Source organism: Panthera leo, chromosome D3 (assembly GCF_018350215.1).
Source record: "Panthera leo isolate Ple1 chromosome D3, P.leo_Ple1_pat1.1, whole genome shotgun sequence".
Lineage (NCBI taxonomy): Eukaryota > Metazoa > Chordata > Mammalia > Carnivora > Felidae > Panthera > Panthera leo.
The window spans coordinates 19089022-19104689 of record NC_056690.1 but is presented as its reverse complement, the minus strand read 5'-3'; the positions used below and the strand labels follow the sequence as shown (position 1 = coordinate 19104689).

The following is a 15668-nucleotide window of genomic DNA, read 5'->3' as shown; positions in this document are numbered from 1 at the left end:
GAAAGCTGAAATCAAGAGTCAGACACTTAACCAACTGAGCCACCCAGGTGCCCCATTTTTAAAAATATGTAGTTATTTATTTTTGAGAGAGGGAGAGAGGGAGAGAGGGAGAGAGAGAGAGCAGGTGAGGGAGGGGCAGAGAGAGATAGGGAGACACAGAATCTGAAGCAGGTTCCAGGCTCTGAACTGTCAGCACAGAACCCAACATGGGGCTTGAACCCACAACTGTGAGATCATGACCTGAGCTAAAGTCGGATGCTCAACCGACTGAGCCACCCAGGTGCCCCTAGGATGTCACTTTTGAGATTAGGTTATTAAAAGGCTGTGGCTTGGGGAACCTGGGTGGCTCAGTTGGTTAAGCATCCAGTTTCGGCTCAGGTCATAATCTCACGGTCTGTGGGTTTGAGCCCCGTATTGGGCTCTGTGCTGACAGCTCAGAGCCTGGAGCCTGCTTCAGATTCTGTGTCTCCCTCTCTCTCAGCCCCTCCCCCACTCATGTTTTCTCTCTCTCTCAAAAATGAATAAAAGTTAAAAATTTTTTTTTAAAAAAAGGCTGTGGCTTCCATACTGGGTGCTCATTCTCTCTCTCTCTCTCCACCCCCTCCCCCAACTTTATGTCATTACCACTTGCCATATGATGAGGACACCCAGGCAGTCTGTGGTCAACAGCCCTATTTGTGAGCCTGGAAGCAGATGCCCCAGGATGTCAAACCTTGAGGTGACTGCAGCCCTGGCCAACAGCTTAAAAGGCCCCAGGCCAAAGGCACCAGTTCGGCTGCACCCAGCTCTCTGTTCTGTCCGGGCCCCTTGGCTCCGGTGGGGCCCCTCCCAGGAATCCTCAGCCTGTCCCCCTCTTATCCTCATCTGCATGCTCTGAGCAGCCAGCTGTACCCAGTTCTTGTTACCTTATCCACATTTGTCCTGGTTCAACACCTCCTTCATCGTCATTTTTCTCCCACAATTGTATTCAATGGTCACTCAGAGGCCCCAAGCCAGTCTTTCCCATGCCTGTCCCAACCATGGTATGTGCATTCAGGATGGGGCCCCTTCCCCTAGGATGGGCAGAAGGCTCCTGCTGAAGCACAGAAAGGGGCCAGTGTTGTCGGTTACACATGCAGAATACGTGCTGTGCCGCCAGGCATACTCTAGCAGGGCACCCCGTCCTCGGCTGGTCAACTCCCTGATTGAAAGTATGTCTACAGGGCTGCTCTCCAGTTTGGAGAAGGGTCCAAGACCTCAGTCAGAACTCCTAATACATCCCCTCAAGGTGGGGCTTGGGGAGGGGCAGAGCAGCAGTCAGTCAGGATGAGGTCCCAGCTGGAGACTGGGACCCTACCCAAGAGGCCTGCTCTGGCTCTTTCAGCTCTCTGTGGGACCTGGGGCAGGTCTGAGGCTGCCAGATACTGCAGGATTTACACACATGTCCTTTTTTTCAGAAACAGAATCCTTATCAAATGTAACACTAGAAGACCCCAATAGCTACCAAGTAAGGGGAGCTGCTGACTGGGGGTGGATGGTACAGGGAACGCTGGAGTCCTGCCCACAGGACTCCCCCCATCTATTGCCTCCTATGGGCCCCACTGTCTCCCTCATTTGATTCCACCACCCCCCAGACCCTCCTCCTGCCCAAAGCTGTGTGCCCTCCACGCCCTCTTCAAGAACCACAGTCAAGCTCAGCTCTGACGCCCTTCTGCCCTTCTGTTTCTAGCATTGCCTACCTAATCCTTACATGAGCATCAGGAGGGAGGCAGAACCGAAAAGCAGTTAAACAGGATTCTAGTCTGAGCTACAACCTGGTATGGCAGGCCAAGGACCTGGATTCACATGTGCTCATGCTGAGAATTTAGGAGGGAAACAAGAATTCACAAAGGTGGGCCATAAGTTGCCATCATTTTGCAGTGAGAATAATGTTTATTGAGAATGGCTCATTACAAACAAAATATATATATGTAGAAAATCTCTGCAATGCAAAAGATCCCTTTTGTCCCTGTGTGGCTGGAGTGAACAAAACCAACCGTCCAGTGTGGCTTCGCTGGGCCCCTAGCAAGGGGACAGGGGTCATGGGTGCCACATGCTATGGGCAGAAGTTCCTGAAGTCTGGGCTCTCTCCAGCCTTGTTTTCATGACATGTGCAAGAACACAACGTAGCATGGTTTGCATCCTACCCCCATGACCCTCCCCGGGCAGATGGCACCGTCTCAGGCACAGGTAGCTTTCTTGTTAATCTGCCAGATGACCTCTGGCAGGTGACCAGGTGACCTCTAACTTGTGGCCTGCCCAGGGACTGTTTCTAAATGTCACACGATGGACTGAGGTGCTGGGACCACTCTCCGTGGAGGCCGCTCTCCATGACAGCCCCACCAGTCATCCACAGCTTCGCTTCCTCATTGCCTTCCTTGATGCATCTATTCTTACCACAATTTTAGCCAGACCCTTCCTGAGGACGCCCAAACCTCAGCTGCCACACATGGTACTCCTGGGCGTGAAACCAGAGTTCCCTGGGATCTTGGGCCACCCAGCATTAAGGCAAAAGAGACGAGACCAGTCTGAAGGCAATGCTAGTCTCTGAAACCAGGGTGGCTGACCTGTTAGCTAACCAGCTAATAGCGCCTCCGTCTCGGCCAAAGGCTGCATCTGGTGCCGAGGAGCGATTTGGCTGGGTGGTCTGACAGCCCTCATAAACAGAGCCCACCTCTGCCCCTCAGAGCAGCCATGGTGGGGAGATGCCAGCTGGCTGGTGGGAGCAGACGCTGAGCATGGTTTGCGGTCCAGAGGGATGGCAGCTGCCATGTGGCTCTTGGGGTAGCCTTGCTCCCTTGCCAATGACCGCTCATGAGGGGTGGGTGTCCTCAGCCCCTTTGGGAATGATCCATTTCCCTTAGTTTTTAGGTGCAGATCTGCATTCAAGACCCAGGCCCACCACTGTCCTGGACATACTGTCCCCAGACTGATGGCCAGATTTTGTCTATAAAGTGAGGGGTCCTGGCACTCAGCCCACCAGCTGTGAGTCCCTTTCTCTTTGAAAGAGAACTTGGGCTGGCTTATCTGCCCTATGAAGAGAGGTGTCAGTGGTTCTGAAGTACCTGAATCTCACTATTATTGTCTTACTTGAGGGTGACTCTCACTCCCCACAAGTGAAAGCTTAAATCTCAAAAACAAAACAAAACAAAACAAATAGTCCATGCTACGTGCAGTGCTATGTGATCCTGGGCAGGTACCACCTTTCTCTGTCAAGAAAAAAAGAGACCCAACTTTCTGTGCAAAATGTCCTGGCATGAACACTGGGGTGGGTGGGAGGCCACAGGCTATCCCCCCCCCCACTCCCTCAGCAGTGCAGGCCCTAGCACCCCAGCACCTCCAGCACTGTGAGGCTTGGGGCTCCCCATACCCAGAGAATGGGCCCCACTGTCAGGGCTTAGGCTAGTGTCAGGAGGCCTCATGGGTTGCGGGGGCGGGGGGGGATCTTTGGGACTCAAGTGGCTGTTCTTGGCCCTCAGGGTCAGGCATTCCCAGAGTACATTCAGCCAGCAAGAGCCAGGGCCCTGTCTACTCCCCTCAGGGCCCTCCACCCTACAATGCTATAGTACCTGGAGGGTGCAGGGTGAGGGGTGGGGTTCAGGGTCCTTTTGGCCTGAGGCCCAGCCCTCCTCAGGGCCCAGAGGTCTGACAACCAGCCACAGGAACTTGGGTCCACGGGGAGGCGTGAGAGAGTGGCGGCATTCACCAAAGGGCACAGGGAGGTCTATAGCACTTCTGGGGGGACAGGGGGGAGGGCAGTTCCCAGCAAGGCCTGGAGCAGTCTGCAGCCCTGGGAGCTGGGGTTGGCTACACGGTCTCCAAACACACAGATGCCATCCTGACAAGTGGCATCTCCAGGGCTCAGCCCCCAGGTCTGTGGGGAGACGAGCTCAGCCTTCTCCACCTGGGTCTGGTTTGCAGGCAACAAAGGCGCCCACGGGGCTGGAAGTCCCCTGGGCGTGGTTGGAGTTGGGCCTGGGGTCCCGGGGGAGGCTCTACTCAGATGCTCTGCGGAGGCCTCCAGCAACCAGCAGGTGTGCAGGGTAAGTGGCATGATGACACGCGCAACGCTGGTGGACAAAGCAGGCACGCCTTGGGCTCCAAGAATTCCCTGGGGCTTTGTCACATGGGCCAAGGCTGGATGCAGTTCTGCATCCAAGCCCTAGCAGCTCGGGGCCTGCACCAAGGCCTCCTGAGTGGGCCTGACTGGGGTGTGGCAGGGTGGGGTGTGAGGGCCTGGGCACACCAGGCTCCCGCCGTCAGCTGTCCAAGTAGACAAAGAGGATGTCCTCATCTGTGCCATAACTGGTTCTGGCCTCCTCGAAGTTACTGATGCTGGTGCTGCACATTCCTGCTGAGGGCAGGAAGGGCAGAGTGGGGTCAGCAGGTAGAGGGGGGTGTACCTGCCTCACTGGCGCCCAGGGGAGCTGGAGGACATCTCACCATGGCTCACTCGTCTGGCCACCCTTTGCCACTCGTCTTCCGTCCCCAGGAAGCCTTCCTTGCCTATTTCAGGCTTCATGAGCTCATTCTCTGACCCTTCCCCAGTTTCGAAGATGGAGAAGGTGAGGCCCAGAGAGGGGAAGAAACATGTTTGAGGACACATGGGGTAAGTGTGCTAGAGTGAGGACAGTCCTTCCCAGTCCCCAGGGCGGTGGGGAGCCCTTGTTGGATCTGGAGCAAGAGCTGGAACTGGGCAGACCTTCCTCTCTGACAAGTATGCTTGCTAGCTGTCCTGGGAGGGCTGGAATGAGGGAGATGGCAGGGACCAGGGTGGGGGACAGCAGAGTAAGGGTGAGGCAGGGCCCTGGGCAGCGGTGTGGGAGGGAGATGGCCTGGCCTGGTGTAGCAATGACCAGGGTGTGGAGGCTGGCAGGACCTCGGGTTTGTGGCTGCTCTGTGTAGGCCAAAGAAGCAGTGCAGATGACAGGAGCTCAGGAGGAGCAAAAGTTTGGGGAGAAGGCAGTGAGGGAGGTCTTGAATGAGAAGGAATCATGGGGACTGGACTATGAATGCAGCCTGCCCCACCCACTCTCCCCAGCCCGCCCAGCACTCACGGTCAGCATAGGCTGGGTTGTTGTAGAAGATGCAGCCAGTGGCCCGGTTGTAGCCACGCAGAACAATGAAGTGGCCCTGGTAGTCAGGGGTCCGGCAGAAGCAGCGGTGACCGCTGGGAGCGAAGCAGCAGTACTTGACAGGACTGGAGCAGAGGTCACAGTGCAACACCCCAGAGTTGACCAGCACAATGGCCACGTGGCCCTGTGCCAGGTGCTCCTGGATATCCTGCACGCTCACTGTGCTGTGGGCGGGAGGAGAGTCAGCTGGCACCGTTGGGTCCCATTCCCCATCTCTCAAGTGGACCCCTGCCTGGATCACAAAGCTTGGGGACATGGCTGACTTCCCTCCCTCCTGAGATCTTTGCAGATAGGAACATCCTGCCTTGTCACTATGGCCCAAGCTCAGCCCAGGATTCAGCATGGGACCAGTGCAGGGGGTGGGAGAGCTCTGGATGTGCCCAAGGACCAGCTGGCCCTGTCACATCCTTCTAGGGGTGGCAGGAAGTCAGCTCCAGATGAGACCCTGTCAAGGGCCACTGGATCAATACATGGGACCCCACCTCCCACCCTGGCTAGTGAAGTTTTTTTTTGCTGAGCACCCTCCTTGATCATTTACCCTAAATCACATGCAGTTTACATTGGAAGCTATCAGTTCAACTTAATTCCCAAAATCTGAGCCAAGCATGGCTTCACCAGTTTTAAAACCACATGCTTCTCGGGGCGCCTGGGTGGCTCAGTAGGTTAAGTGTCTGACTCTTGGTTTTGGTTTAGGTCATGATCTCACGGTTCGTGGGTTTGAGTCACGACGCTATGCTGACATTGCGGAGCCAGCTTGGGATTCTCTCCCTCTTTCTCTGCCCCTTCCCCACTCGTGTTCTCTATCTCAAAATAAATAAATAAGAACTTAAAAAAAAAAAAAAAACTTAAATAAAATAAAGCCACATGCTTCTCTGAAAGGACTATTTTTCTTTTTGTTTTTTCTTTTCTCTAAGGTTCCTTGTGGCAGACGGGGCTGCCCACGAAGGGCTGGTCAGCAGCGTTTCCAGGGGACCCCCCAGTTCAGCTGAGCCAGCTGCTCCCTGAGGCAGACTATCAGGCACTGCCCCATTCAATGCCCCACAAAAGGCAGCAAATCCAGAAGGGGAGAGGGGCTGTGAAGTGGTGGTTCTCTAGGCTATGGGGGCCTCCTTCCTCAGCAGTCTCCTCAGGAGTGGCAACGTTAGCACTACGTGGCCTGACCCAACTCCAGCCCATGGCTAAGTCACAAGGCGCTTTGGTTTGGTTGCCTCAGCCTGGAGAAAGACGCCATTTTTCCATTTGGTCTTTGAAATGAAATAGCTGGCTGAGTTCCCGATGGTACGTACAAGAACGGGATTTCAACTACAGAGAAAAAGCAGGGGCTGCGCTGGAACAAATGCATCGTGCTTCACGGAATAATTGGGTGTGGAAGAGCCAGGTTTGGATCACAGCATGGCCGAGTTGCCGAAGGTGACCATGGGCAGCTCACACTATTTTTCCCATCCTCAGTTTCCTCACCTGAGGAATGGGGACAGCACCAGCTTCCCACTCAACAAGATAGCACATGTCAGGTGCCACTAAATAAACATTTGTTCTTTTCCTTCCAACGTGTGCTCACATGGCTGAAGGACGTGTGGAGACTTTTCCCATTTTCCCAATTACCTATCATGCAGTAACATTATGTTAACAATGAAAACATAGGTCTGTAAAGAACAGGGAGACCTGAGAAGAGTGGTCTAGGGGAGCCCAACCAGGATCAAAGCTAACATGCCTGAGCCTGGAGAAGAAAGTCATTAGATTCTGAGGAAGTTACTTCCAGGATCTGCCCGAATCGTGTTCCTCACGTATAGCTGAGAAGGGGGAGACCCACATAAGGTCATAGCAGTCTGTGGAGATCTGAGAGCCAGGCCTCCCTAGAGACCCTACACACTGGGCTGTCCCGTTACTCTCCATCACCGTGCCAGCACATTCCTTAGGCTGTCACCCCTTCATTAAGGCTTCCTGTGTTCTGTCTCATGCTACCATCTGTGAGCAGACTGAGGGCAGGCTGGAGTCTGTCTTGCTCACTTGTTCCTCCAGCCCCTGCTCATGATCCACCTGAGGCCAGAGTTTTGTGTATCCACATGTCCCCATTTTATGGATGGAAACAGTAAGGCCTAGGAGCCCAAGTCGGTGTGCCCTTAGCCTCAGAATTGGCCGAGATTCTGGGTAGGAAAGCCCAGTTCTGCCTGACTGCCAAGTCCCTAGCCTTTCCTGTACATCATCCCAAGGCCTCCCCCATAGTAAATATGTGGGTGAGTAGGTGCACAAGGAAGAGTGAGGGGAGGCTCACCATTTTTCCACCAGCACCTTGCAGGCCTTGGCTTGTGCAAACAGCTGGTTCACCCGGGTCTCCTCTGTGTCAAAGTGCTTTCTGTAGAAGGACTGAAGAGGGAAGAGCAGGCTGGAGGGGATGCCTGTCCTGGCTGTCCTCACCCCATTTGGATGAAGTAAAGAGCATGTTATGGAGTTAAAGATGGTGAAAGAGGGGACGAGCCCGGCCTGCTAGGGGAGATGCAGCACACCCGGGCAGAAAGCTGCGTCTGTCTCAAGCCAGCAGGATGGCTAGCCAGAATGCACAGGACCACACAGAGGCATGAGGAGGACGCTCAGGAGACAGGTAAGCAGTTGAGCTCAGGCAGCCTAGCTCCCCCAGCAAGGCTAGTCATCCCTGGGCTTGTGAACCCCAAGGACATCAGTGGGAGTCTGTGGTAAATGAGCAAAAGGGGTGGCTGAGCCCACTCAGATGCTCCTCCACTGCTTGGCTTAGCAAGATGAGATTCATGGGACATACTTTATTTGGCATAGGGGACTTAAGGGGGCTAAAGCCCTCAGGGCAGAGGCAGGAGAGACCCTGTTCTTGGGTTCTTTTCTCTGCCTTGCAGCCACAGTGATCAAGCCAGATCCATTAGCGTTCTTCCCCCGGCCTGGAAGGTTCAAAGGAGAGTTAGGTTGACTGGCACTGGCCACCATGTGACAACCCTCTTGCCAGCGAGGCTAGGAGAGACTCTGTTCTGCCAAGTTTTGGAGCCTGGGCCGACATGTGCCTCTGCAGCAGGGAAGACTGGCTCTAACTACACGGGTTGGGGGGTGGGGGTGCACTGGTATAATGTCGAGGCTATGTTGACATTCTATTTCAAAAAGAAAAAAATAGGAAAGGTGGCATTTTAGTTTTTCTTCCTGAATAGCAATTACCCAGATTGGAGCCAGCTGTCCCTGTGACAAGGAAGAAAATGGGCAAGTGGCAGCAGGGTGAGGTCAGAATGACATGCTCAAAGGCCCTGGACAACAGGAAGGAGGGACGCAGAAGGCGGCCTGAGATGCTCCCCTGCACATCATCAAGTGCTCTTGAAGGTAGGCAGCTCTCACTGCTTAGATGCTTTGGGCAGGGTGGACCTAAAGGTCACCCGGTCTGACTGCTTCGAATGTCCTACCCACTGGACATTTGCTGCTGTTCCCCGGTCTCTGTGCACCTGTGTGCCCACTCGGGTGTCAAGGCCTTGACCGTACCCTTTTTCAATTACTGGGCCTGGGTGATGGCCTGGCGGTTGAGTGCTCACCTGGTTCTTGTAGCCCTTGTCAACGCCCAGGGTCTGTGTGCAGAAACGGTGCCTCACGCCAAAGTGGCGCATTAGGTAAGCCAGGTCAATGGTCCAGATGCTCCTGGTTAGTCGCAGCTCCTGCAGGGCACTCTCAAACTCATTGTCGTCCAGCTGGCCCAGGTACCTGTGGGCAGACAGGCTGCTGAGGTTGGCTTGCCAAGCTGGCTGGGGTCATCCTCCTCCCAAGGGCCCACCAGCCACTATCAGAAGGCTCCATCCTTTGTCATGATCCTACATCTTGTCTACTTCTTGGGCACAGCGTGAGGCTGCCTGGGGCACTGTGTTGGCCCCAGAGTCGAGGATTCTGCTTCTTGAGTCTCTTGCAGGTTGTGTGACTTTGGATAAGTTGCCAACCACTCTGGCCTCATCTCTAGGATGAGATGCTTGGACCACATCAGTGGTTTTCTAAGTTTCAGACACAGAACCCTTTTGTTGAACACTGTCTTTCCTGGAATTCCAAGATATAAAACAGGTATGGGAGAGGTTACTCTGAGGTTCCTGGCAGCTGCCTGAAAAATCTCCTACAAGGAGATCACTATGGTCCCTCTATGCTCTGATGCCTAAGGTTCCTGTGATATTCATTCACATAGCCTTAGTTCAACAGTCGGCTCCCTAGTGACTGTGTCACTAGGGAGCCTGAGGTTGGAAGGTCCCATGTCCCTGTCATGGGGTCACTCTGTGGGCCAGGACTGGGCACCTGGGTCTTCCTTGGCTATCCCCTGAGCCTAGTCCACCCTTTGCTTGCTTTTGCAGATGGAACCAAGCCTGGATGGAAGCTGGGCCTCCTGTAAACCCTAACCATGAATAGCCATATGGATGATGAATCCCACCCAGGTCTTGCCCTGTTTCTCCTTCCAGCCAGAGCAGATGGTGTGGATGGGGAGAGCCTAGGCCTGAGCACTCACCGCAGCACCATTTTGGAGCAGGCCAGGCCGCAGTCCCAGTGGTAGAGCTGCTGGATGATGGGCACGGGCAGCTGCACAAAGTCTCCTGTGTGGAAACACAAGGAAGTCACAGACCTTTGGCATTGTGCCTGTCACTGCTACCCCCATTGGAGCCACCATCATTGGCTCCTGCCCAGATCCGGTAGGGGCTGTTCAGAAGCTGGTAAACAGCCTTTCAGGTGCCTCAATCCATTCTCCTTACAACAGCAGTAATCTCCCCAAAACAACCAGAGTAGGCCAGCCCTGCACAAAACCCTGCAATGGGTTGGTTCCTGCATCTCTTAGGACAATGCCTTCATGGCTGCTGCCCCAGCACCCTCTGCCTTCTTGCCTCCCTCATCCTCATTAGGCCTACCTCTAGGCAGAACATTCACCTGCTGTGATCCCTCATGCTCCAGGGCCTTTGCATACCTCTTCCCCCTGCCTGAGCTCTCCTGGCCTCCCAGGTGCCTGACCTAACTCCTGCCTTTGGGTATCACTTCTCCACGATGTTGCCTCCATCATGCATAGCCCCCCGCTACATGCACTCACAGACCCACAGGCCTCTCTTTTAGAGCACTCTTTTTGGTGGGACCTCTGAGGAGGCTGGGACAGGGCAGGCACATGGGAGATGCTCAGCAGATATTCAAGTCTGAATTCATGAGGCCCCTCGTGGTCTACCTAACTCCAAAGCCCTGCAAGGCCACCAAAGTGTGAAGTCCATGGTTAGAAGGAAGGGATAGTGTCATGTAATCTGTGTATGTGCAACGCTACCCTAGGTGACCTCTCAGTCTATTCTTGCCATACAGTGTGGAGCAGCAGAAAGAACCCAACCTAAGCATTTTAGCCCCAGCTCTGTCACAGGCTGGCTGTGGGCTGAGCAACTGACTTCCTCTTGCTGGACTGAGTTTGGCTATCTCTAAAGTGGGGGACTTTGGTCTGATTCTGTCATTCAATCAACAAATATTTCCCAAGAGCCTAGCACCTGGCATGTGAACTGGAGATGTGGTGTAAGTGACATAAACAGATCCCTGTCCTGGTGGTCAGCAACAACAAGCAAGTGTAAGAGAAAATCAGAGGGCTAGTCTGGGGAAATGGTGGGGGTATGTCTTAGAGAGTGACAGTGAGGAAAAGGAAGACAGGGGGGAACAACATGCACTGAAGTGCTAAGGCAGGGGCCAGCTGGCATGTGGCCTATTGGAACCTCCTACTCTGGGATCCCACAATCTGGACAAAGTTCATAGTCTAGAGAAATGGGAGGGACTTCACTTCAGCTATCACCACTCACTGCTCATTCATGACACCCACTCAGCATGTGAAAACCCAGCCCACATTGTTTCCTCATCTTGGGAGTCTCTGGGGTCTCTTCTGAACCCATGACCTGTCTGTGCAGAGCTGTGCCAGAAGCTGGCTTGCTATGCCAGCCCTGGCTCCCGCTGCATGTAGCAACCAGAAGGGCCCTGATGTCTCTCCTGGCTTTTCAACCTGCTGGCCTTGTCTGGGCAGTGTCTTGCCTGGAGTGAGTCCCAAGCTCCTATGCTCCTATGTCTAAACTCTCCCCAGCCTGCAAGGTCTGGCGCAGATGCCAGGTGCCTTCTCTGATCCTAAGCTGGCTATGCCTTTTCCCTCATCTGCACTCTGTCAGGCCAGAGTTCACGCTTTGGCTCACAGGACCCTTGCATTGAACTTGTTTGTGCCCTGCTGAGCTGTTGTACATTCCCAGGAGGCAGGGACCTGTGACTGCTCCTTCACTGCCTTATACTTGGCCTTTCTCCCCCCATTCCTCACCTCCAAGGGCAAGTAGCAGGGTGTATGGATGGCAGGATGGTGTGGGCAAGTACAGGCCTCTTGTTGGCTGAGTCACTTGAGGAGAGGCATTTGGCCTCTCTGTGCCTACTTCTTCCTCTATGAAATGGACCGCCACAGATGCCAGTCTGCAGAGTGCTATGAGCACTCAGGGCAAGAGCATGTGTAAAGCTCTTTGCAGGTGCTGACGTGAATGCTGCCCTCCATCCAGGGTGGGCCTGTACACTGAGCCCAACTGGGCTGAGGTTTTTTTCCCTCCTTCTCCTGACCCCTGATGCCTCTAAAAGGAACCCAGGCCATCATTCAAGGCCTCCCACATTTGCCTCTTCCCACTGCCATAGATTTAGTTCTGAGGGCTCAGTGCAGCCTGACTTCTGCCTATCCTCTGTTCCAAATTCTACCTCCAGCTCCTCCCCCATCTGTACACAGTAGCCAGAGGGATCCCAACCACAGGCTCCCATTACTCTTAGAATAAAGTTGTCACCCCCGTTCCATGGCCCGCAGGGCCCAGCCCAATCTGGGCCCCACCAGCCTCACCTTGGCCCTGACACCTCATGAACCCAGTTCCACCCAGTGACCCTGGGAACTCATCAAGCTTCATTCCACCCCTCTGCAAATGCAGCAGTCTCTGTCTGGGACTTTCCTCTGCAGTTCTCGAGGCTGCCCCTTTTTGTCATTCAGGTCCCAGCTCAAACGCTCCTCCTCTGAGAGGATTTTTCTGACCATGCCTTCAGGGGAGAAGGACCCCCTTCCCAGCATCCTGTTTGTTTCCTTCATAGTACTTAGCAAAATTAATAAGAAAACTAAAAATAAAATAGAGCTACTCCATCTCCCCACAAGACTGTAAGCTTCCTGATGACAGAGTTTGCTAATCTTGTTGACTGTTATTCTTAATGCCTAGTGTCTGATGCTTAGTAGTAACTCAACAAACATTTGTTGGAAGAAATGAACTTATTAAGCAATCAATGTGTGCTACGATTTGAGAACACTAAATCTCAAGTCCTGCTCTCCAGATCCTATTCTTAAAAATTCCCTGCAATGGGGGACGCCTGGGTGGCTTAGTCGGTTGAGCGTCCAACTTTGGCTCTGGTCATGATCTCATGGTTTGTGGGTACGAGCCCCACGTCAGGCTCTGTGCTGACAGCTCGGGAGCCTGGAGCCTGCTTCGGATTCTGTGTCTCCCGCTCTCTTTCTCTCTCTCTCTCTGCCCCTGCTTCGGATTCTGTGTCTCCCTCTCTCTCTCTCTCTCTGCCTCTCCCCCACTTGTGCTCTGTCTCTCTCTCAAAAATAAATAAAATGTAAAAAAAAAAAAAAAAAAAATCCCTGCAACAGGTTGAGTGGAGAGAGTGCAGGGTGCTGTTCTCTCATGGTGGAATGTGTCGCTTTTCAAGAATCCTTCACTGTGGCAATAACCCACCTTTTTGTTTCTCTCTACATAGGCTGTTTACTCCCCAGCCTTTGCTCTTGCAAATCCCTTGCCTGGAATGTTGTCTCCCATCTCTGAACATCCAAATGCTCTGGTCTCTTTCCCTCTCTGAGCCCTTCAATATGGAGTATTTGATGTGATCGTGCCTGCCTTCCCCACTGGACAGACTGAGAATACGTCAGTGGCAGGCAGGGACAGGGTTGCATTTGCCTCTTCCCAGCCCTTCGACACTCATACATGCTTGATGAATGGAAGGTGTTTTTCCAAAAAGGCCTTATCTCTTGAGATGCCTAGGCCTACTTGTCATGGCAATGCCCCAACCCCCTCTTTAACCCCCACCCTGGCTTCCAGACTACGGCCCTCTGTTCACGGTTCCCTCCTCACTCTGTGGCCCAGGCTCTGGCACTGGCTAGCTGGGTCATCTTTGGCCAGGCTTTGACTCTGTCTGTGCCTTCCCCTATTCTCAGCTATAAATGTGGCACAGGACAGCTGCTCCCTAGGGCCCTTGTGTGCTCTTCCTCTTCTTGCCCTGGTCCCTAGAACCCCTTGATTCTGAGGCCTCACAAGGCTAAACACTTCCACATGGCCATCTCCAGTCTTGGCATGGGCAAGTTAGCCCACAGGGATCCAGAGCTACTGCTGTGGGAGAGATAAGGGGAGGCAAGGCCTTCTAAGTCCAGAACTGCTGCCAGATGTTGATGCTTGGAGCCAAGGCTTTGTCTCACCTGAAAATAGGGTTTGCCTGTTAGGCCCTGGCCTGGCTTCAGATGGCAGCTGTTGCCAAAGAAGGTAGGCAGATCATTGGTCCTGAATACTTACCTCCTTTCAGCTCTATCTGCTTGTGTGCAAAAGTGCAAGTAACAATGGTAACCTACTTTACAGGGTCCTTATGAGGATTAATAAGGCACTGCATGTAAACAACTTAGCACAGTGCCTGCTAGGAGAAAGCTCCCTATGAATGTGAGCTATTACTTCACTGAGACTCAGGAAACCAAGTGTCTGATCCAAGATCACAGAGTTAGATAACTGGAAGAGTAGGGATGCAAAAATCAGGACAGCATCAGACCCTATGCTCTGCTGCATTCACAAAAGAGACCCCTCTCTGGTTGTGACACCAAGCTCCCTGATGTCTTAGGGTTGGGTCACACATGCTCTTGACCTCTCCCTTGAGTTGGCACCTCACCTCAGAGTTTACTAGCACTTTCTCTTTCTAATCAACCCTGAGAACAGGAATCTTTGCCTTTCCCCTCCCCCACTCAGGAAAGCAAACTGAAGCCCAAGGCACTAAATTTCAGTCTTGGTTTCTGCCCCACAGGAACTCAGGCCACCTGAGGGCAGAAGGAACCAGAGGGTCAAGAACTACTGCAAGACAAAACGCTGACCCTGGGAGGCCAGGGTAAGGGGCACACCCATTGCTCTGTGCTCTGGGCCAGGTCCCTGCCCTTCTAGGCCTCAGTTACCCAGAGTTCCGGGAGGGGACGGGATCTCCTAAGGCGGCTCCAGCAGGACTTTTCGCTTCTGGGCAAGGTGCCGCCCTTGCCTCGAAACCAGGACCCTCCCACCACGACCGCTTTCAGAGCTGACTGGGGTCCCAGCCCTAAGAGTATTAGTAAATCCCAAGTGACCCGGGCTGGGGATAAGCGGCCAAGGCGGGAGTGTATACACCTGGCCAGGTGTCGCTCAAAGCCCTACAGCCCGGCCCGTGGCGGCGGTCGGCCCAAGGTCGCGAGGCCGGACCCTGCCCGCGCTAGGGCGGAGTCCCCCTCGTTCCCCGGGGTGAGGGCTGGGCCCTCGGGGAGGCACTGACCGGGCTCGAGCGGCGGCCCCGCTGCCTCCGCCTCCGTCCTCATGACCCGGGCCGCGCGGGGCGCCCATGGCCCCCGCCCGGCGCCGGCTGCAGCTTCGGCTTCGGCTTCGACTGGGGCGGGAGTGGGGCCGGTGCGTGTCAGGTTCCTCCGCCGCCGCTGCTGCCGCCACTGCCACCGCCACCGCGGTGGGGAGAAGAGGAGGCGGTGGCAGGGCCGCCCCAAGCCCCGCCCCGCCCCTTCCAGGCTTCGGGTCAGGCCCCGCCCCTTTCCTAAACCCCACCCCTTCCCTGCCTCAAGGAGGCCCCTCCCTTTCTTTTCCCCTCCCCCGACTTCTATTCCTAGAGGGCCCCGGCCTCAAGATCTAAGCGGGTCCTGGCTAATGGCAATGTCAGCTCCCTGTGACCCCGCCCCTTTCCCCTCCACCACGCACAGGCGCGCAGGCCCTTCCCTGCCTCCGTTCCCCGGAAGCTCCGCCCTTTTTCTTGAGCACGGCCCTGAAGCCCTACCTTTCCAGGAGCCTTGGTTCCCCAGAGACTCTTCATCTTCGCAAACTCCGTCTCTTCTCAGCGGCAGTTTCTTTGCTAGCCTAAGGCCAGGTCTTACCCGTACACCGCGGGGTTCAAGAAGACCTAACACTACTTCGACTCGCTGAGGGCCGGCTCTGGGTCGGCCCCAGCTCTACTCTCTGTACCTGTTTCTCTACTCGTACGGTGAGATACCTCGCCTTACTGAGGGCTCCCCTTACCTGGCAGTGCCGGTTCCAAAGGTTAAATTGTGAGGGGGGGTCCTGGCCCTCGGCCCCTCCACCTGTTGCCCCCGATCCGAGAGCCCAGGTCCCAGATCCCCGTCTCACAGTCCATCCTGTCCCTGGTGTGAGGTGTATGGAAACGCGAGTTCCCCACCCCCCCTTGCCGCCCCAGGATCAGTGTTTCCGGCGACACCTGGGCGCCGTCACCAGCCCTCTCTTCCGG

At 54.6% G+C, this 15668-nt stretch overlaps 1 protein-coding gene across 3 annotated transcripts; it reads right to left on the bottom strand.

Annotated features, from left to right (window-relative positions):
* Positions 1-584: 584 nt before the first annotated feature.
* Positions 585-14887, bottom strand: GUCD1 (guanylyl cyclase domain containing 1). 3 transcript variants are annotated; one of them, XM_042910537.1, is made up of 7 exons: positions 14697-14887; positions 9640-9724; positions 8693-8858; positions 7426-7517; positions 5076-5317; positions 4462-4557; positions 585-4372 (listed from the first exon to the last, which is right to left on the bottom strand). In XM_042910537.1, the coding sequence occupies exons 1-7, from the start codon at positions 14737-14739 to the stop codon at positions 4278-4280; spliced, it is 819 nt and encodes a 272-aa protein (XP_042766471.1). In that variant the 5' UTR covers positions 14740-14887; the 3' UTR covers positions 585-4277. The 3 variants fall into 3 exon arrangements, with proteins under 3 accessions (XP_042766471.1, XP_042766469.1, XP_042766470.1); XM_042910535.1 differs by lacking the exon at positions 4462-4557; XM_042910536.1 differs by lacking the exon at positions 4462-4557 and having other exon boundaries at positions 586-4369.
* Positions 14888-15668: the final 781 nt, after the last annotated feature.